The sequence below is a fragment of the Coturnix japonica genome, chromosome Z (assembly GCF_001577835.2).
Source record: "Coturnix japonica isolate 7356 chromosome Z, Coturnix japonica 2.1, whole genome shotgun sequence".
NCBI classification, from domain to species: Eukaryota; Metazoa; Chordata; class Aves; order Galliformes; family Phasianidae; genus Coturnix; species Coturnix japonica.
The window spans coordinates 23252411-23271449 of NC_029547.1; the positions used below are offsets into that span (position 1 = coordinate 23252411).

The window sequence follows — 19039 nt, forward strand, 5'->3', positions numbered from 1 at the left end:
AGGATATATCAGAAGGTGATATCCTTCTGGTGTCAAAAAGATGACTTATTGGGCAGAGGGAACCTACCTTGTCTTTGTACTAAAGTGATCCCATCCCTATTCCTATTCTGTTAATGGCAGAATGTGATGCTGTATGGCTGGTGAAAAGGCAGTACTCTGAGTTCCCTGCTCTCCTCCTCCCACTGATTCAGCCTGATCATGTCTGTGGCTTTTGGAGCTTAAACCCACACTTGTGTCTGAATATTTTGTTCCAAGGAGCAACCTTACAAAAATAGCAGCTAATAAGACTTGAAACAGTTCTAACCTATACAGCAGTTTGAATCACAGTGAGGGTTCAAGATAAGTAACATTCCTGGACATCTCTACAACAATCAGACCTTAGTCTACTTCCCTGTTTGTTAAAATCCATATGAACAAGCAGTCCTTGTGGGATGACTTGGAGAATCCAAATCTAGCCTCATCATACACCTACTTACTTAAAAGTTCTTTACCCACTGGTCATCATCTCATCTTCAAATCACAACTGTCTCTGCCATTCTGCAAAGAAGAAGCTACGAGTAACACAGAAAACAACACTCATCCTCTCCATTGAGAGGGTGCAAGTCGCTTGTGATGAGTTTGGAAGAAGCACCTCCTAAAATAGGATTTCATGACTTCACATTTTACTTAGACAGTGCAGTGATTCAGTTTCAGTTCACATTCTAGTTTTAAATTTAATTCTACCAAAATATAAGATAAACTTTTTGTTTTGAAAATTAAGGAGAAAAAAGTAAGAAAAAGTAGTTGTTTGGCTTTTTTTTTTACTCTTAAGAATATACTGAACAACCGTACCTGTGGGACTTAACTACTGCATCAAATACTAGCAGCTGGCCAGCTGTTAAGAGTCTGAAGACAGAAGTCTTCCTTGTGTCTTAGTGGGCTTTGCTTTTTCAGTCTTATTTTGTAATTCACATGATAAATTGAGCACTTGTTTCATACAATTAGCTGTAATGAAGACAGGCTTATCTGCTGGGATTAGCTTTAAAAAAGTAATTTGCTACTTTCCTTTCTTTATTTAATACTTTTTTGTTGTTTTAATTTTGTGTGATAGCAATGTGTATTCCTGGAGCCAGGTTGGTGGAAATCTGGGTAACCTGGTATAGTACCAGATTGGAGGTTGGTGGCCCTGCCTGTGGCAGGAGCGTTGGAACTTGATGATCCCTGGAGTCCCTTCCAACCCAAGCCATTCTATGATTCCATGATTCTGTGATTCAAGATGTTGTATACTGGCACTGTCTGATTTCCTTTCAATGGCCTGGACCTGTGTTCATGTCTTTGCACTCAAGCTTGGCCTGACATCAGAAAACGATTTGAGACGATATCAGCTCAAGGCAATTTCAGCAATTACTAAATTACAGCAATCATCTGTTTTAGATACTAAGGACAGATACTGACCTTGTCTTCTGCAATAAGCAAAAAATATTAACCCATGGGAATATTTGGGAAAGTGAAATATTATCAAAAAGCTGGGTTTTAATTCAATTTTATGTCCCCCATAACATGAAGGATCTATATAAATGTCTTTCAGCTTATGTACACACATTCTGTATTGAAGGACAGCAAGTAATGGCAAAGCAGTTCTCATTTCCCTCTTAAAAACAGCAGTGTTTGCTTTCAGCAAAGCTCCAGAATTTGCTGAATATCAGAAGTCTGAAGAAGAATAACATTTAAAATGTTGCTCATTAATACAGACCTCTATGTATGTTGAAGTGCTCTGTACATGAAAATTCAAAGAAAAGAGTAGTTTCCAATATCCAAAACAACAGATTTATTAGGTGTACTTTCTTGTGAATACTTAGACTTTCTGATATGTTTTTCATTTTACTGATGATTTGTAGGTTGCCTTTGCTAGCCTCAGTATTTTCAGAGGAAATGGTTGAGAATAAATTCATAACATGAGATTGAATTGAGGCAAGGAAAGCAGCAAAGGAATTGGTACTGGAGAATAAATTGAGGGCAGACGACTGTACCAATTTCTTGCAGTTTGCAGAATCGCAGAACCACAAATGGTTGGGATTGGAAGGGACCTCTGGAGGTCCTCTGGTCAAATAACTCTGCTCAGGCACAGCTCAACCTGTGCTAGTTGCTTATGCAGGATACATACAGTGAATGTGTGGGAATAAAGGGAAGAAGCGTGCTCATTTTCAATAACCATGCACACTGTCTGTAAAATTCAGGAAACTGAGTCCCTGTCAGACAGGATGAAGTCAACTAAAAGACAAGAAAAACAGACAAAATAATCCTGAAAAAATTTCAAGCTGGATATTGTCTTCTAAAATGTAGCTATCTTCATTAAGAAAATCTCATATTTGCATATGATTTTTTGATATTAAACGTTCAGTTTAGAAATAACAAACCTATTTGTAAGACGCTCTTGATGATAGTATAAATGTTACATAACATACTGGAACACGTAAGGTTTATTTAAATAATTCACCTGATGAACACAGATAGCAGGCTATTGCATCATGTCAATTTAAACAAATAAAAGGTGGCACTCTGCAAGCTTGTAAATCTGAGAAAATATTGCCTCCTATCTTTCTGCACCAATAAACATCAGTCTCCAAGACAGTATCTCTGTAGTAAATGAATGTGTGTTATTAGAAGAAAGCTTGCTGGTAGAGAGTATTAGGAGTTGAATTTCCTGGCATAGTTCATAGTTGCCATGATAAATAATTGCAATTATACTCCAAGTACTAGATTGCTGCCTTCTAGACAGTGTGGAAGAATGGAAGGACTTGGATCAGAAGCCACCTGTGAAAGTCACCTAATCCAATACTCTACTCCGGGTAGGGATAAGTTCCAAAGTAGGCAAAGTTAGCAAATTCCTGAAAAATCAGGAAAGGCAGATGCTGGAGAGTCTCTCTGGTTCTTTTCCCCATAATTGCACTGCTCTCATAGGTTACTGTTACTTACTGTTACAATCCCACTTCCAAGGATAGTTTGCTCTATCTTCTCCATAACCTCCCTTCACATGATGGAAGACTGCTTTAGGATTCCCACTCTCACTAGGCCAAACAAACCCCTAGGTTTTTCTCATGCATCAGAGGTCTAACTGCAATTATTTTGACTACACTCACCCAACTTTACTAGAAAGCATTATAACAGAGAGGGTAAAATGGAACATTTAATTGCTGTCAGATCTGAAACTGCTGGTTTAAATTGCAGTGGGTATAGGGAGAAAAATACCGTAGAATCATGGAATCTTTTGAGTTGAAAGGAACCCTTAAAGGTCATCCAGTCCAACTCCCCTGCACTGAACAGAGATATCTACAGCTAGATCAGGTGCTCAGAGCCCCACCTAGCCTGACCTTGAAAGTCTCCATACCCCAGCTTGCACTGTAGTGAGAGTTGCCAGGATCCAGGTGCAAGACCTTGCACTTGACTTTGTTGAACATCATGAGGTTTGCCTGGGCCCATGGCTCAAGCCTGTCTAGGTCTCTCTGGATGGTATTCCATCCCTTGGGCACATCAACATTACACTCCACGGCCTGGTGTCATGCTCAGACTTGCTGATTCTTCCCTCTGTCAGTGTCATTGATGGAAATTGTATAGAGCACCAGTCCCAGTACTAACCCCTGAGGGACATCAATTGTTACTGATCTTCTGTTACTGAACCTCTAAACACCACTCTCTGGGTGTGATCTTGCTAACAATTCCTTGTCTATGAGACAGTTCATCCATCAAGTCCATATATTTCCAGTTTGAAGACAAGGATGTTGCAGGAAACCATGTCAGATGCCGTACTGAAGTCCAGATAGATGACATCAATGGTTCTTCCCTTGTCCACTGATGCAGTTACACCATCATAAAAGTGGAGGAAGAAGGCTTCATCAGCAGACTCTACTAGATCAGGCAGCCTGTAGTAGACACCAACCACAAGGCTCCCTTTGTTACCTTGGTCTCTAACTTTGACCACTAAGCTTTTGACACACTTATGGCCACTTGAGGGACAGCTCTTCATAATCTATTTCTTACTTGATGTAGATGGCAATGCCTTTGAACTCAAGTGCTGCATGAAATAGAAGGAGGAAGGAGCTGAGAAGGACCCAGGGCAGTGACTGGGTGCTGTGAGTTATGGACATAATCCCTTCTGTAACATCTTGTGCAGATTGAAGAGCTATAGGATTGTCCTGGAAGTGAAATTATTTTTACATAATATTAAATAGGAACTGATGAGTAAATGTGCAGGATTTCAACTCTGCTTCTCATTCAAGATCATACCACCGCAAAATCACCCAGAATAGTGGAAGCTGATAGGGGCTTCTGTGTTTATCTGTACCAATCCCTGCCCAAGAGGGGATATCCACAGCAGGGTGCCCAGGCCCATATTCAGGTGGCTTCTGAGGTTCTCCAAGGAGGAGACTGCACAGCCTCTGAGCAGCCTGTTCCTGAGTATAGTCAACCACACAGCATAGAAGTGCTGCCCAGTGTTCTCAGGGAACATCCTGTGTTCCCATTCGTGACCTCTTGTTCAGGCACATGTAGTTCTCAATGAATAAACTGTGTCTTTGCATTTACAATTAGTTGTACAAATACTGTCAAAAGTCAGAGCAAGAGTTTTCTCTGTGTTGTTTTCAGAAAGCATGAGAAGAAGGGGAGATAAAAGAGGAAAGGAATACTGGTGATGACAGTCATGGATGGCAGGGTGGTGCAGCCATAATGCAGACAATTAAGACTGTAGGAGGCATCAGTACCTCTCCTCCATTAATACCAGTTTATCCACTGTGAATTATATGTGAGTTCATGATTATCCTGTCAATTTTCAACTAAGCTGATGTTAGTCCTTCCTGATAACAACCAGAGAAGTCAAGCAGAACTGCTGGGGCTTCCTCAAATGTCCATTTGATTCAACACTGAGATGGATAAACCGTTTCCAACAAATCACACATTACAGAAACAAATATAGATATTTTTCATTTCTAGCACCTGATTCACTTTTGAAAATTATTGGTAAAAAAAGATTTGAAGACTTTGTTACTCTGGAAAATTTGTTGTTTTGCTATAACTCTGCCACAGTGTATTCTATCTACATAAAACAGGAACTTTTCATCTTTCCCAGGGCAAATTTTGATTACTTAACATTCTGAAAAGTTGCAGCTATAGCAATTTAACTATCCATTATTATCTGACATCTGATTGTAGAGTTTAGCCAATCTGTTTGAATGACATCAAAAGAGACGGATTTCAGAAGGTCCACACTAATCACAGTGTAATATTTAACCTTATTTGAAAGCAATTGGGAACTCTTGCTTTAATATTAAACCATCCAGCACAGACAAGCAGCTGGTTGTAATGTTTCTGTGCTTTGTTAGAAGAGCTGTCAGCTGTTTCTCTAAAGTTCACTTTTAATTCACTTTTGACAAAACTGATGAAGCCTTACAGCCAAGTCTGAAGATCTGACTTTGCTCCTGCTGCCAATGGCTAATAGGCTAAAAACATACATGTCTTGCTTTATTCCTTGCATAAAAATGTATTTTATCCTTAACTCTCAATTCAAGAAGCAAAGAATGTTACCCTTAGAATAGTTGACTTCTGTGTGAATGAAGTATGTAGGAGGAGAGAGAGAAAAAAATGGAAAGATTTTTGATAAAAACTTGGAAATGAAAAAATAATGCTTGTACTTTTTCTCCTTCAGCACATTTTCTCCTGAGACTTTTTTATAGACGGTACTTTATCACTTCATTGTAGTGCAGATGCTTACAACTTTTCCCAGGTTCTTAGCTGTTATGTAAGATCTGGTATCTTTGAGCATGAGACAAATACAGCATGCCTGAATTTTCTCTCTTAGATCCCTTTTTTCTAATTTGCTCCTCAAGGAAGAACATAGCCTACATATTATCTTTATATCTATCTAGGTACTTGGATGTGGCTCTGGGCAGCCTGGCCCAGAGCCTGGCAACCCTGTCCACAGCAGGGGGTTTATTGATTTTTAAAGTCCTTTTCAACCCATACCATTCTATGATTCTACATATATAACAGTTTTTCAACTGAAATAGATGGAAAGGGGAAGAATAATATCTGCTGAGTAAAGTTTTCATTCTTTTTACTCTTTTTTTCTATTTTCTTAGCAAATTCTGGTAGGTCCATTAACAATCTTATGAGGCAGAGATAATCTGACATTACATAGGAACGTGTCCCTTCTCATGTCTGATTTTTCTGACTATGATTCCAGTGTAACATCACTCTAAAATGTTACCACAGCTGCTATATGTCTTGAATCTTCTTACACCACATGAGAATAGCATTAAGCAGGCAAGTGGGTAAGTAGGTGAGCAATCCCAACTTTCATTCATTAACAAACAAAACACAGCTCCTGGCTTTATAATTCAGGACAAATACCAGAAAATACACAAGAAACCAAAATGCAAATTAAAACCTTTGTTAAAGCCTTTAAAGGTTTTCTCAGTGATTTTAAAACTTTTTGTTTAAATTCTCCTTGCTTTAAGTATCAGTATTTATTGTTCATTTGTTCCGACACATTCTGTTGTATACTTCAGTTAGGGAAAATTCTCAAAATCCTACAACTTAGTATTCTCAATCCAATAATTTAATGCCTCTTTTGAGCATCTCTGGAATACATTAAACTCAGTGGCTCTTATGCAGTTCCATCATCATTCACGATTCACAGCTGGACCTCATAACGTCACATCTTCAAAGTCAAAAGATAGTACTGATGGAGTTCACCTTTCTACGTTCACATTTCTCAAGCTGGGGATTGGTTGTGAAATACAGTTTTAATTTTCATATTACTTCTGCTCTCATTGAGTCTTAAACTCTCATAACCTCTCAAAACCATTATAAATAATGCAGGTATGGTGTGGAGAAAAGGCTACATCTGCAGCGGTTAACATCAATTCCCATGCACTGAGATGCATTTTTTTAAATGAAAACTAGAACTGCCCAGAGAGACCCACTGCTCTACTGAATTACTGTTGTGCAATATCCTTTAACTACTTCTTTCCAATAAATCATGTCTGTCAGGGGTGACAGAACAGAGGAAAAAGTCTTGTTTGAATTCTGAGTTTTCACTTCTTTAAAGGTAACACATTTCAAACTTGAACAAAAATTCAAATTTCTGGTAAAATTTCACTTCTTAGTAGCATCAACACCTGTGACTTGTAATGTGGTAGTATCTTACATACTACCATGGGTTACCGACTGCTTCTGTTATATCCCACGTATTTCCACTAAAGTTTTTTCTTGAAATTTTATTATTTTATTTTATTTTATTTTATTTTATTTTATTTTATTTTATTTTATTTTTAAAGTTTTTCATTTAAAATATATCAACAGAGGCTGTGCTTGTATGTCACACAACTTTCCTTAACACATTTATGATTTCACAGCTTTCTTTTTGAGCAGCATAATTCTAAAAAAACAGTTAGTGTATAAACTGCATTACAGGTTTCAACAGGATACATGGTGAGCAATGACCTTTTCAAGTGAAATGTTGATTGCAAAATAGTCTCTGTGGTCAAATCGTATGGTGGAACATCCATTAAGTTCATCTCCAGTCGGACTTCCTCAAAATTGCTTTTTGTGCGTCTGGACTGCTACCTTTTGACCTTGGTCTTCAGCCAGTTCTGCTCCACAACCTTTACTCTGTCCTAGATATTCCCTTTTCCCACCTGACCCTCATTAGCAGCAAGTTTCTTCCTGTTATGTAAGAGAAAAAGGAAATCTACTCATCCAGACTGTGGTACTCATTGCCAATTAAACAGCAGAGCTGACATGCAAAAGGGGAGTTGAAAGAGGCCAGGAATGAACAATGAAGAAAATAAAGTAACAGAAAAAAAAAAAAAAAGAAAAAAAAAAAAAAAAAAAAAAAAAGAAAAAAAAAATAACAGAACCCTGAAAATTATATTATGGGGCTATTCCAGCCTCTCATCCTTCATCTTTGCTGACTCTGTAAGATGCAGTGATTCAAAATAAATTGCTGTGTTCAAGCTTGAGATACCAACAGCTTGTGGATGTTGACCTAACCTTGCAGAAACCAGCAGACTCCCACAGCCTGCAAAAATAAAAAGACCCACAAAAGCAGAACAGCTGTCAGGCCTGCAGATTCCCCAGGCCAAGAGCTCCATTCTTCCTTCGTCACTGCATCAAAAAGGAGAACACCATGTTGTCCACTCACTGCTTGTTCATCAACACATCTATTAAGGAGCCTGCTCTCCTTAAAATCTCTGGAAAGGTTTAAACCTTCGTAAAGATTAGGAGTAGGAAGTGAGATGAAACCTCACAAACTTTGTATGATAAAAGTGGCAGCGTACCAAAAGCGCTTGCTCCACCCTGTCTGCCTGTGCCCCTTCACACCAGGAGGACTGCAAATCCTTTAGGGCCAGCTCCTGATCTCTACTAAATGACTCAGCAGTCAGTATCTGCCAGGGCAGGGATCTGCTGTCTTACAGCTTTCTCTGCAAGAAGAATACAAATGAAGAGCTGCATTAATGCTGAGCCCTGTTTCTGCCTCCATTAGGAAGAAGCATTACCTCAGTAACTTCACCAGTGGAGCACAGCAAAGCATCATGACTCATAGGTCATTTTCAAGGTGTTCAATTGCCTGCCTAAGATGTTTAATTAATTAAATAGAAGTGTTTAATTAAACAATTAGATGGTTTAACTACCCTGCTGTGACAAATTGCTTAGTCTAATTTTTGTAGCTGACAGGTGTCTAGGATCCTAATCTCTAAAGTGATTGTGAATCAGGATGCTCAGAGAGGAAATTAGCTGAGACTGCAGATATGTAGCATTTTAGTTGTTCAGCCTTTCAGGTACCCATTCAATATGATGGTCAAGTGTGAAGTAAGTTGCACTGCTGCACAGGAGCTCCTGTGCAGTTACTGTGACTGTGCACCATCTCAGGCAGATGCTCTGAGCCACAGTGGAGCCACAGAGTGTTTGTGCACTCTGTTGGCTTCCCCATCCCTGTGGGGTGCCAGGTTGGCAAACTGCAACTCTCTGACATTGTCCAGCATGGCTCTATCTTGACAGGACTGAGGAAACAAGTTTGCTGGCAGACTCTCTCGGAGAGCAGCTTAGAACACATTACAGCAGGTGTTACCTCTGAAGGAACGTTTCCCTCTTTTATCTATGTCTGCATAGGTACAGCATGTACATACATATCTAGATATAGATTTACTATCACATTTACTCTGACAAGTACTTCTTTGTGTTTGTGTGGAATTTCCCATTAGCCACCAAAAACTACCTGCCTCCATTTCCTTGACTTCCACACTTACATATTTATAAACAGTTCCGCCTCATGGGAACTGAAGGCCATTAAACTACTTGTGAGATCATACCCAGTGTGTGATGCTCAGTGGCTCAGCACCTGGATGGAGATCAGTAATGAGTGGCATCTGTCCTGAGTCAGTACTGGGACTGGTGCTGTAGACTGGATATAAGGAAGATGTTTTTTGTAAGGATGGTGAGGCACTGGAACAGGTTGCCCAGAGAGGTGGTGGATGCCCCATCCCTGGAGGCATTCAAGGCTAGATGAGGCTTTGAGCAACCTGGTCTAGCTGTACGTGTCCCTGTTCATTGCAGGAGAGTTGGACCAGATGGCCTTTAAGGGTCCCTTCCTACTTGGATAATTCTGTGTTTCTGTGATAAAAGCACCAATACACAACACTCCTCTCTCATTTGTCTAAGATGGAAACTGGGTATGGGAGAGCTCAAATTGAGCAAGCTTGACCATAAGCCACAGTACCACAAAGACAAAACATTACTGCTCATTACAAAATATATGCAATTCAGAGGCACATGTGGAGGAGTTTTCCATATTACGAGGACTGGAAAATTAACATGACATTAGGTTAAGGTGCATTCTAATTTCTAATTTCAAGGTAAACTTCATTATTATTATTATTATTATTATTATTAAGTAGGAAATAGCTTAGCACACAGTGCCGAATCCCTTAGATAAACACTTGTAAACAGTGTTGTGTCCATGTATCCACACACTGAAATGCTGCTCCAGTGCAATTGGCAGCCTGAATGTGAACTGTGGACATCTTTCCTTCTGGTGTCTGCAGGCAAATATGGTGGCAAGCCTAGGAATACTTTGAACTAACCTACCTCCTGCCGGGGGTGAGCAGCGAGAGCCTTTGTCCATATTGTGGCACAGGCCAGACCCACCTGGCATAGCACCATAGAGATAAGCAGACAGTAAGCATCTGCTTCCCTAGTTGCATCACACAAAGATTTATGGACAGATATCAGAGGCACAAGGCACCTCAGTGGAATGTGTATGGCAGATTTCTGCATCTGAGGCCTTCTGGAGACTTGGTGTATTCGGGTACTTCTGTGAATTGCTGTTGTTCACAATGAGATATTAATCTGTGACGTTCTCATACCAGATGCTGACAAGAGCATAATCAATCAGTGGGAAGGTTATTTCCTTGTCTGAATGACTGAACAGAGAGCATACAGTAAGGGAAACCACATGTGAGCATGAGTTTCAGGAAACTGTGTGTGAACATGAATTCTGAATACCTGTATCGGAAAATACAATAAGGTGACAGGAATTACAACCTGAAAGGATTCTGAGAAGGCCCTGAAGGGCGGGAAGCACTTGAATCACTTCACTTGGTTTATCATATCAGCCATAAATTAGCTTGGCACTCTCTCTGCCCTTATCTGCATCTGAGCAGTGCTTTGTGTTTCTTTTGTTGCTGTTGTTCTTGTTAAGACAGATAGATACAGAAGTTGTCATTCACCAGCCAGCAAACTGCATAAGCCACTGCTGATTGTGATGAATGCAGCAATTCAGAAGAACTCCAGAGATAGCAGTGGCAAAGAACCAATGCAGGAAGTTCATTTGCTTCCCGTCGGTAGGTTCAGATTACAAATTAATCTTGGAAGAGATTATGAGTGTCTTGCAGAGTTAATGAGTATCTTAAAATGGCTTGTTTCTCTTAATTGTCCAAAGGCCAGTCATTCCTGAAGTGTATAAAATACTGCTGTGCAACGATGAGACGCACAGCTGAGACCGACAGCAAACAAACAGCAGGCAGGAGCTTTGTGTCTGCTGGGAAACATGAAAAAAGTTGTTTTTTCCCTCATTCGTCTTTGTGTGCTCCTACTCAGTTTCTCCATCATTTGTCTGGGAGTCCTTTGCATTTACACAGGTTCCTCTGCATGCAAATGTGGGAATAACCCATTGGTTGCTTACTGCCTTCTAGCTCTGGGGCTCGTGCTCCTTGTGGCTGGCATTTTCTGGAGCACAGTCCATGAAGCCATGAAATACAGGGTCCTCAGCAGCATCTTCGTGAGGAACCCTGGCCTTGCAGAGCTCCGTGTCAGCACCATAGACAGGTATGTACTACGATACTGCTGCCCATGAATGAGGGGGAAGAGATGCTTGGTTTTAAAGATGCAGTGAGAACAGAAGTGCAATACACAGAAATACACAAGGCACAGAAAGCACCAATTCCATGCATAGAAGGAGCAGGTACAGCCTCACTGACAGCAATGGAGATCCTGCCAGAGTATCACTAGTTGCACTGCAATGGACCTCACTGGTTCTGCGGTGCGGGCTTTGCTCCCATATGGCTATTATAGCTCAAGGAGGTTATGCAGTGAGCTACAGCTCCCTACATGGTCCTAGCTAACGTATTATTGCATAATTGACCCCACTATTTAGGAGCAAAGTCTGATGCTCTGAGAGACAGTTTCTTACGCTGACTGGTGCTGGGCCTGGCAGTGTTTTTTACAGGGTCACTGGATAGAGATTACTTTTCACAGACTGTTGTGGAAACCACACCAGAAACACTGGCAGTGGGTACTCTGAAAGCACTCTGCATACAGCATCCAGCAAATTTTGATTAGATAAGCAGGAACATGCAGTGTGTAATTTAAAACTGTGGAAGATAACTATTATTGTACTACTAAATAAATAATCTACTTTCAGGCAGTGATCCCTCTCTTTTTCTGAATTGAACTTCTCTCTTGCACTTGCTGAAATATATGTTTGCATGTCATACATGGGAACTCTCTCATGTCTCTGAATTTCTTATTTTAATGAAAAAAAGTTTGTGGAGAAAGACATGGGTAATGAGCCCAGCTATGCCAGTTCCTTTGCACTTACATATTGCACGGCTTGAACCTTGTGTGGGTTTTCATGTACAGCTTAAGCCTCAACTAAACTTTGGAAACACAGCTGATAGTTCCTCACCAAGCACTCAGAGACAATTCATGTTTAGCAATGATGCATTTCATTTTGTTTTGCTGTTTTTCTTTCAGGCCTGATTTCTACCCCCCATCCTATGAAGACAGCACTGACCCTGAGAAGCAGACCTTCCCACTACCTGTGGCCTCTGCACCCAAAGAGCAAGAAGTCATCAACATTCCACCGCCGCTGTACAGCGAGAGCAGCACAGAGTCTGTCAGTGAGACAAATGAGCCAGAGCAGCCCCCACCGTATGAACTACCTTGCCAGGCCTTGAGCCCAGCGCAGGAGCCAGATGCCTCAAGGAGCTGCCACCCAATGTGATCACAGTGCTTTTCACATGGGAATAGTCACCTTTGCGTAACACTACCAAGGGACTTAGAAGAGAGCAAATGAGCTGTTGGCTGTGTTCAGGAGAGCATAGGTAGGATGAGTCAAGAGATACGCCCTGCTGTTACTGTGCAGCCTGCAGTGGGTAAGAGAAAACCCCTACCCCTCCCACTAGGTGTGAGCACTGCAGCTCTGACAGCCTGTCCCTTACAGTGTTGGGTGTAACTGCAAATCCTTCTGAAAGGAATGTAACAGTAATCCAGACCCGAGGGATGGAGTATCATCGAGACAGGCTGGGAGAACTGTGCTTAGTCAGTCTGGAGAAAAGAAGGCTGTGGGGATGCCTTGTTATGGCCTTTCAGTATTTAAAGGAAGATTATAAACGGGGGAAATCTTGTTTAAAACCCTGTTTTGCAATGATAGGACAAGGGGAAATGCTTTTAAACTAAGGGAGGGAAGATTTAAATTAGATGTCAGAGAAGTTTTTCATTCATAGTGAAGTGAGGTGCTGGCAGAGGCTGCCTAGAGAGTCTGTGGATGCCCTATGCCTGGAGGTGTTCAAGGCCAGGCTGGATGAAGCCCTGGGCAGCCTGAGCAGCCCATCTAGCAGCTGGCAGCCCTGCCTGTGGCAGGAGCCTTTAAACTTGATCAGTGAAGTCTCTTACAACCCAAACCATTCTGTGATTTTAAGGAGTTTCATGCTGTTACTGTTCCTCAGTGTCTGTGTCTCTTAAGGAGTTTTGGCTGAAAGTCCTCATTTGTGGTTTTATAACAATAGCTGACTTGGGAAACCTACTCATTCACCAGCTTTTGTCTGGAATTTGTAACATTTGTAGTAACTGAGTATTTTTGTAGCACATTCTGTTGAAGCTACTTGTTTTATTTTGAAGTACTAGTACTTACTAATTTACTACCGAATTTGTGAATAAATTTTGTATTTAAAACCAATGCCATGTATTCACTTGTACGACACAAGGTGCCCACGGTTAAAGGAAAGTACACTGTACAAAGCCTTAGTAGTTGCTATACTTCCTAACTGCCAAACAGACAATCCTGGTTAGGCACACAGCTCCTCAGAGGGAAGCAGCAATGGTGGAAAACCCTGCCCAGGCCCCTCTCTGAGCTCTCTAAAAGCACTTGCTTTTAGAGTTGCTCTTGTTTAAGAGCTGTGAGAAATAAAGATGGGATTCATAGTTATAAAGAAAAAAGTACTGGAAAGAGGACAAGCTTGGACTCATCCTTCCTCTGTTACATGCTTCCTTCCTTCCTTCTGCAAAATCACAGAAGAAAATTTGCATCCAGGCCACTGTAGTCGGTAATTTCAGATAAGAAATATGTCACAGAATCACAGAATCTGTGATTGGAGGGGTAGGGATTGGAAGGGACCTCTGGAGATCACCTAGTCCAACACCATGCTAAAGCAGGTTCCTAACAGCAGGTTGGATAAGAAGACATTCAAGAGGGTTTTGAGTATCTCCAGAGAGACTCCACAACCTATCATGGTTAGACCACACCTAGATCATCAGCACAGTTAATTTAATGTATTATCAATAAGCAGATGAAACTATAGACAGTTTTCTTTAATACTGTATATAAGTGCTCTTAGACTATGCTCCCTTGTACCTTTATTTCCTTTATCTTTCTCTCTCCATTTCTCAAAGTTGTTTGCTAATTAGTGACAGACAAAAATACCAGATACAAAATATCAGCGACAGAAAAATATCATGTTCTGAGAGAGAAAATTATTGTCCAAGTAAATTGCTCACACCATCACAGCTGAACAACACAGGAACCTTATGATTTCTAGACTTGATAAAACTGTGAACCAACAGCAGCAGCAGAGGTGTCCCATTTCTGACTGCCTCATCTGTTTACAGTCAATCAAGAAGACAGTGTAACTGTATGAAAAGCAATTTTATTAGGATGCTTGAAAGTGCAGTGTGTCTTGCCAACAAGACAGAAATATAGCATTTCTCTTTATTGTGTACTCAGTGTCATAGAAATTTTCTGACAGAAGTGTTGAAAGAAATCAAAACAATTCCTTTTGCTGCAATGTTATATAAATTGCATTAGATTTGACAACCACAATGAAATGAAACACACTGCGAAGAGGCAGGCGGCACAAAGCCACCTTAACAAATCATACAAGTGACCACACTGTTCCCAAGGAAGCAAAGCTTTCAAACAAGTCACATGCATAAAGTCTTTGAGTTGTTATGCAGAGCACAGTACTGTAGCTAGAACTGCAGCATCATTTCACAAGCAGAAAAATGCTAATGTCTATATCCCCAGATGTCCTTCTCAGATTTATACCAGGTCATCTCTTCACTCTTGGCACTCCCTAACTTTTTATTTCATGATCCACTCTAAGAAAAGAACTAACAAAAGCTGAGTCCAGCTGCTGAGTGATACAAGTTATTTCTGTGTAATTCATTAGTGTTTGTTTACGTTTCCTCTTCACTACACACTTCACTTGCCACTCTCTTTTAAGTGGAACACGACTATTGCAAAGACTTTAAAAACTTCCATCATAACTTCTTTATGTAAAATTGCTGAACTTGAAGCAATTGCCTTTCAAACATGATAAGCTCCAGTACCATCATCTGGCACGAGGAATATTGCAAAAGAGAGCCAAGATGCTATACCCAACATACTGCTGTGCAAGGACACAATCAGCTTCTACAGCACAACTGCCTCAAAAGAGTCAAAAATCAGGAAAATGCAAAGGCACAAGTAGGACTGATAATGCTTTAAAAGCAGGGGTAAAAAAATATGGGATGACACTGCCTTTGGGAGCATGTGCAAGTGTGTATACAACACTGCCGCCAGCGTATATCTGTAAGCAATGTGAGAGACTGGAGAAGTGATGAGAAAATGCACACATTGCAAAGCCTAGCACAGAGCCCTTGGGCTCCAGACATGTTTTGCATACGTCTCTGTAAACCAACAGTAAGGAGACTGGGATCCCAAACATGTCTTTGCTTTGCAGCCTCTCCCCCTCTCTCCAGAACTGAAATTTCCCCCAGCTGTTATCATAGTATTCAAAAATAAGCAGTTTGCCTTTTCTGTCACATTGCTGGCAACATTTAGGAGTTAAGGCCTTTTTCTGTGGTTACATTGTTATCTGAAATAAAGATATTACAGGTAAAACAAAGAAGTCAATACACTACTGTCTTTGGAGATCAGTGTAACTGAATATGTTTGACATGACATTGAATTTCTCATTTCACCTCCCTCTATCCCCAAGAAAAGTTATTAAACCAAACAAGGCACAAACAGCTAACAGATTTCAGCAAAGTCCTGTCTCTTCCTCGCTGTTCCTCTTTTGGCCCTGGTTTAGCAATCCTCCGCAGGTTCAGGTGATGACAGTGGGTCCCTTTCTCCCTGTCCTCTCATGGATCTGTGATATTTTCAGTGCGATCGCTATAAGAGGACTTAGCACAGCCTGAAAAGGAAGAAATGAAATGAGTTTCATACGGCAGAAATATCAAGAGACACATTATTTAAATTCCCCTCCTAACACAGTATTTTTTAACTAACAGTAGTAAATCATTAAATAATCATTAAAGACTTGATGCACTTGTACTACGTCATGTACTTGACAGTGGAGTCATGCCAAGCAAGTTTTGTGAAGTTTCACATTGATTATACTTAATGCTATGCTTAAAAGAGAAACCAGTAAATACACCACAGTAATCACATCTCAGTGTAACAGGAACAGAGCAGCTCTTGTGAAATCTACTGTATGAAGTAGCGTAGATATCACCTAGGAATAATTACTTCTATTCTGATGAGTGATGTACTAACTAGGAAAGCAAGAAAAACAGCAAGAACTCTAAGTTCTGGGCTACTGACTGTACTAAGTGGCTCTACACACAAAACTGCTCAGATTGGTGCGTGCAGATAACTGTCAAGATAGGACCATATGAAAACCAAGTAAAAGATGATTTTTCAACTAATAACTGACTCTTCTCCCACTTAATTATATCATACGGAAGGATGAACTGACAGAAGATGAGTTTTGTGCAAAGAACTTTATTTTCAGATAATTATATATTTCACTGCCAAACTAATACTCTAATTTTCTGAGAGTCAAGCAGAGTCATGAAGCAACACCTTGCATGTCACTGGCAACAAATGGGTGTACACAGTAAGTACAAATGTAAGTGGTCTGATTCATCACTGTTCAAAAAGCACATCGTGAGCAAATCTTGCTGAAGTAAATAGTGCTGATATAGAAGGACTGTATCATTCCTTCCATCCCACGCCATGGATTAAGGAGAACTGAAAGAAGAGAGAAACATCTGAACTTCCTCTGTCACTCCCCTGAGAACACTCTGACCTATTTATTCCAAAAAGTACAGGAAAATTTAAGGAAAAAAACCATACTGATATAGCTTTACTTGGCCCTCATTTCTTAAACAAATGAACACTGAGAGAAAAAAACAACAACCACCAAAACAAACAAAGCACTACTCAGTGCTTTGAGCAAAAAACAAAATCAAATCATGTGACACCCATTTACAAAAATATCTTAGCTGCTGTTCTTCAGCCAAATGGTTCCAATTATCATTGAAATATTCTGCTGCTTACAATCATACTTGTCAACAGATAAAAACTTATTTTAGTTCTGCCCTCTCATTTGCCTCAACTACACTTTCTTCATCTTGCAGATGTTAAAAAAGTGCATTATTTTAAAAATGGTAAGAGCAGAGCAGAACAACAAGGATGGAGAGATGAAAAGCTGAACATGCCAAACCAAATTTAGGTGAGTTTTACATAACTTGGGCGTGCTCATTCTCCATAGGTGTTAAGTTCACATTTCTCAGTCCACTCTAAGTCTCAAAAACAAGTTGCCCTATCAGTTTTATCAGTGGAAAGAAATTTGCAGAAATTATCCAGAACAGACAAATCATAGAATGGCAGTAACATCAGGACACAAAGTGTTCTAGTGAACACAAGTAACTATTGTACTCTTTCAGAGTTCTCACATTTCTGCTCTTACATTCTCTTAATGTATTTATCTGCATTTTGCATACAGCAACAAGTTTATCAGCATAATTTTGGTCTCCCCCAGCTGTAAATGTATCCGAGTGAATGATCAAGGTGTAACACTCCAAACAGGGGGTCAGTTACTTATGTACATGTCATTACTTGTAAAACATGAAGCACTAATCCATTTGCTCCTCATATTCTGGTACCACAGGGAGGGCAAAAGAAAGCCACCTGAATTAGTCACTTGAAGAGTGTACTGCTGAGCTATCCATCACCTAAGCCTTTATGTGACTTACGGTACATGGGCATGTAGGCACCTGAATTACTAATAACAAATATTGCCCTTTGGACAATAATTATTTCAGAATATTCCGAAATTATAATGCTAAAGATTTCTAAGCAGAGTTGGAATAGTGCATATTTCAGCACAATTCACTTTCCTAGAACAACTGTTCCAATTAAAGAGAGATAAACAATGCAGCACAGCATGAAGTTTTCAAAGAAGGACTACAGTTCAATGTTTGGAATTCTGCCATGACAGGAGATATGCCAAGTCCAACTTCGCACTTTCCCTTTCTAAAAGCTGCAGTCAAATCCAAAATTCTACCTCTTCAGCTGTTGGTCCTTCATTTTTAGTGTCAATTAAAGTAGTTTTCCAGTTCCTCAAGGTAGCTTTGAGAAAAACATGCTTGTACACTGAAGTCATTGAAAGCTATACTTGCTAGGTGGTGTTATTACTGTTTTATAAACTTTGATAAGCCTTGAAGATTCAGGCCTGACCTTTCCTGAATTAACAAGCAGACAGCACTATACTAGATCTTCTGCTGGGCTGATATATCAAGGGCTAAACCCTCAGCTGAGCTCGGTGTGCCTGCCCCGTGGACTTACAACTGCCAGGTCCTGCATTCCAAAAAAGCAGCAGTCTCTGGAAGTTTATGCTGCAGTCATTGGTCCTAGAAGATCTTAAGCCACATGAATAACCTGGTCAATTGTGGAACAACCTGTCTGCGTCTGGAACATTTACAGAACTGATCATGTTGACTTCAATACAATGATGCAACACGCTGACGAGAAAAGGGAATTGATATTTCTACCACCTCATTATCTATGTCTAACTACTAACTACTGTTTGCAAACTCAAATAAAACTACAGTAAGACTCAGAAGGACAGCTGTTCTGCCCCAGCAGTGGAAGATAACGTGTACAAGGGGTGGGAAATACAAGAGGAAAATGAAAACTGGGTGGTGTTAGGAAATATCTCTTGTCAAAAGATTCTTTTCTAGTATTTCAAATAGTCCAGACTGAAACTTAAGTTAACTCATTTTCTTGAGTCATAGAATATTTCATAATTACTGCCATATGATATATTTTTCCAACATAACACAAAAACAAACTACTCATTCTAGTTCCAACTGATTTGAAAGCTGTTCACAGGAAGGCTTTTGGCAGATCTGGAAGCCAAATTATCTGAGTAGCATGCATATAATGTACTATACTAGGGTG

The 19039-nt window shown here is 40.1% G+C and overlaps 2 protein-coding genes across 3 annotated transcripts in view; one reads left to right on the forward strand and one right to left on the reverse strand.

Annotated features, from left to right (window-relative positions):
- The first annotated feature begins 11011 nt into the window (after positions 1-11011).
- Positions 11012-13489, forward strand: TMEM252 (transmembrane protein 252). The gene is made up of 2 exons (XM_015848862.2): positions 11012-11358; positions 12286-13489. The coding sequence occupies exons 1-2, from the start codon at positions 11081-11083 to the stop codon at positions 12533-12535; spliced, it is 528 nt and encodes a 175-aa protein (XP_015704348.2). The 5' UTR covers positions 11012-11080; the 3' UTR covers positions 12536-13489.
- Positions 13490-14436: 947 nt separating this feature from the next.
- The window catches only part of PGM5 (phosphoglucomutase 5), a 59986-nt gene continuing 55383 nt past the window's right edge, over positions 14437-19039 (reverse strand). For both annotated transcript variants that reach the window (XM_015848859.1, XM_015848860.1), the window contains exon 11: positions 14437-15986. In XM_015848859.1, the coding sequence (XP_015704345.1) occupies positions 15897-15986 (90 nt within the window). In that variant the 3' untranslated portion in view covers positions 14437-15896. The remainder of the gene's footprint in view (positions 15987-19039) is intronic.

What these genes read in the sequence shown, in the direction of transcription:
- TMEM252 (XM_015848862.2), top strand. Translation starts at nt 11,081, where the DNA reads ATGAAAAAAGTTGTTTTTTCCCTCATTCGTCTTTGTGTGCTCCTACTC. An exon ending in CGTGTCAGCACCATAGACAG is followed by an intron (nt 11,359 to 12,285) that starts GTATGTACTACG and finishes TTTTTCTTTCAG; the next exon opens with GCCTGATTTCTACCCCCCAT.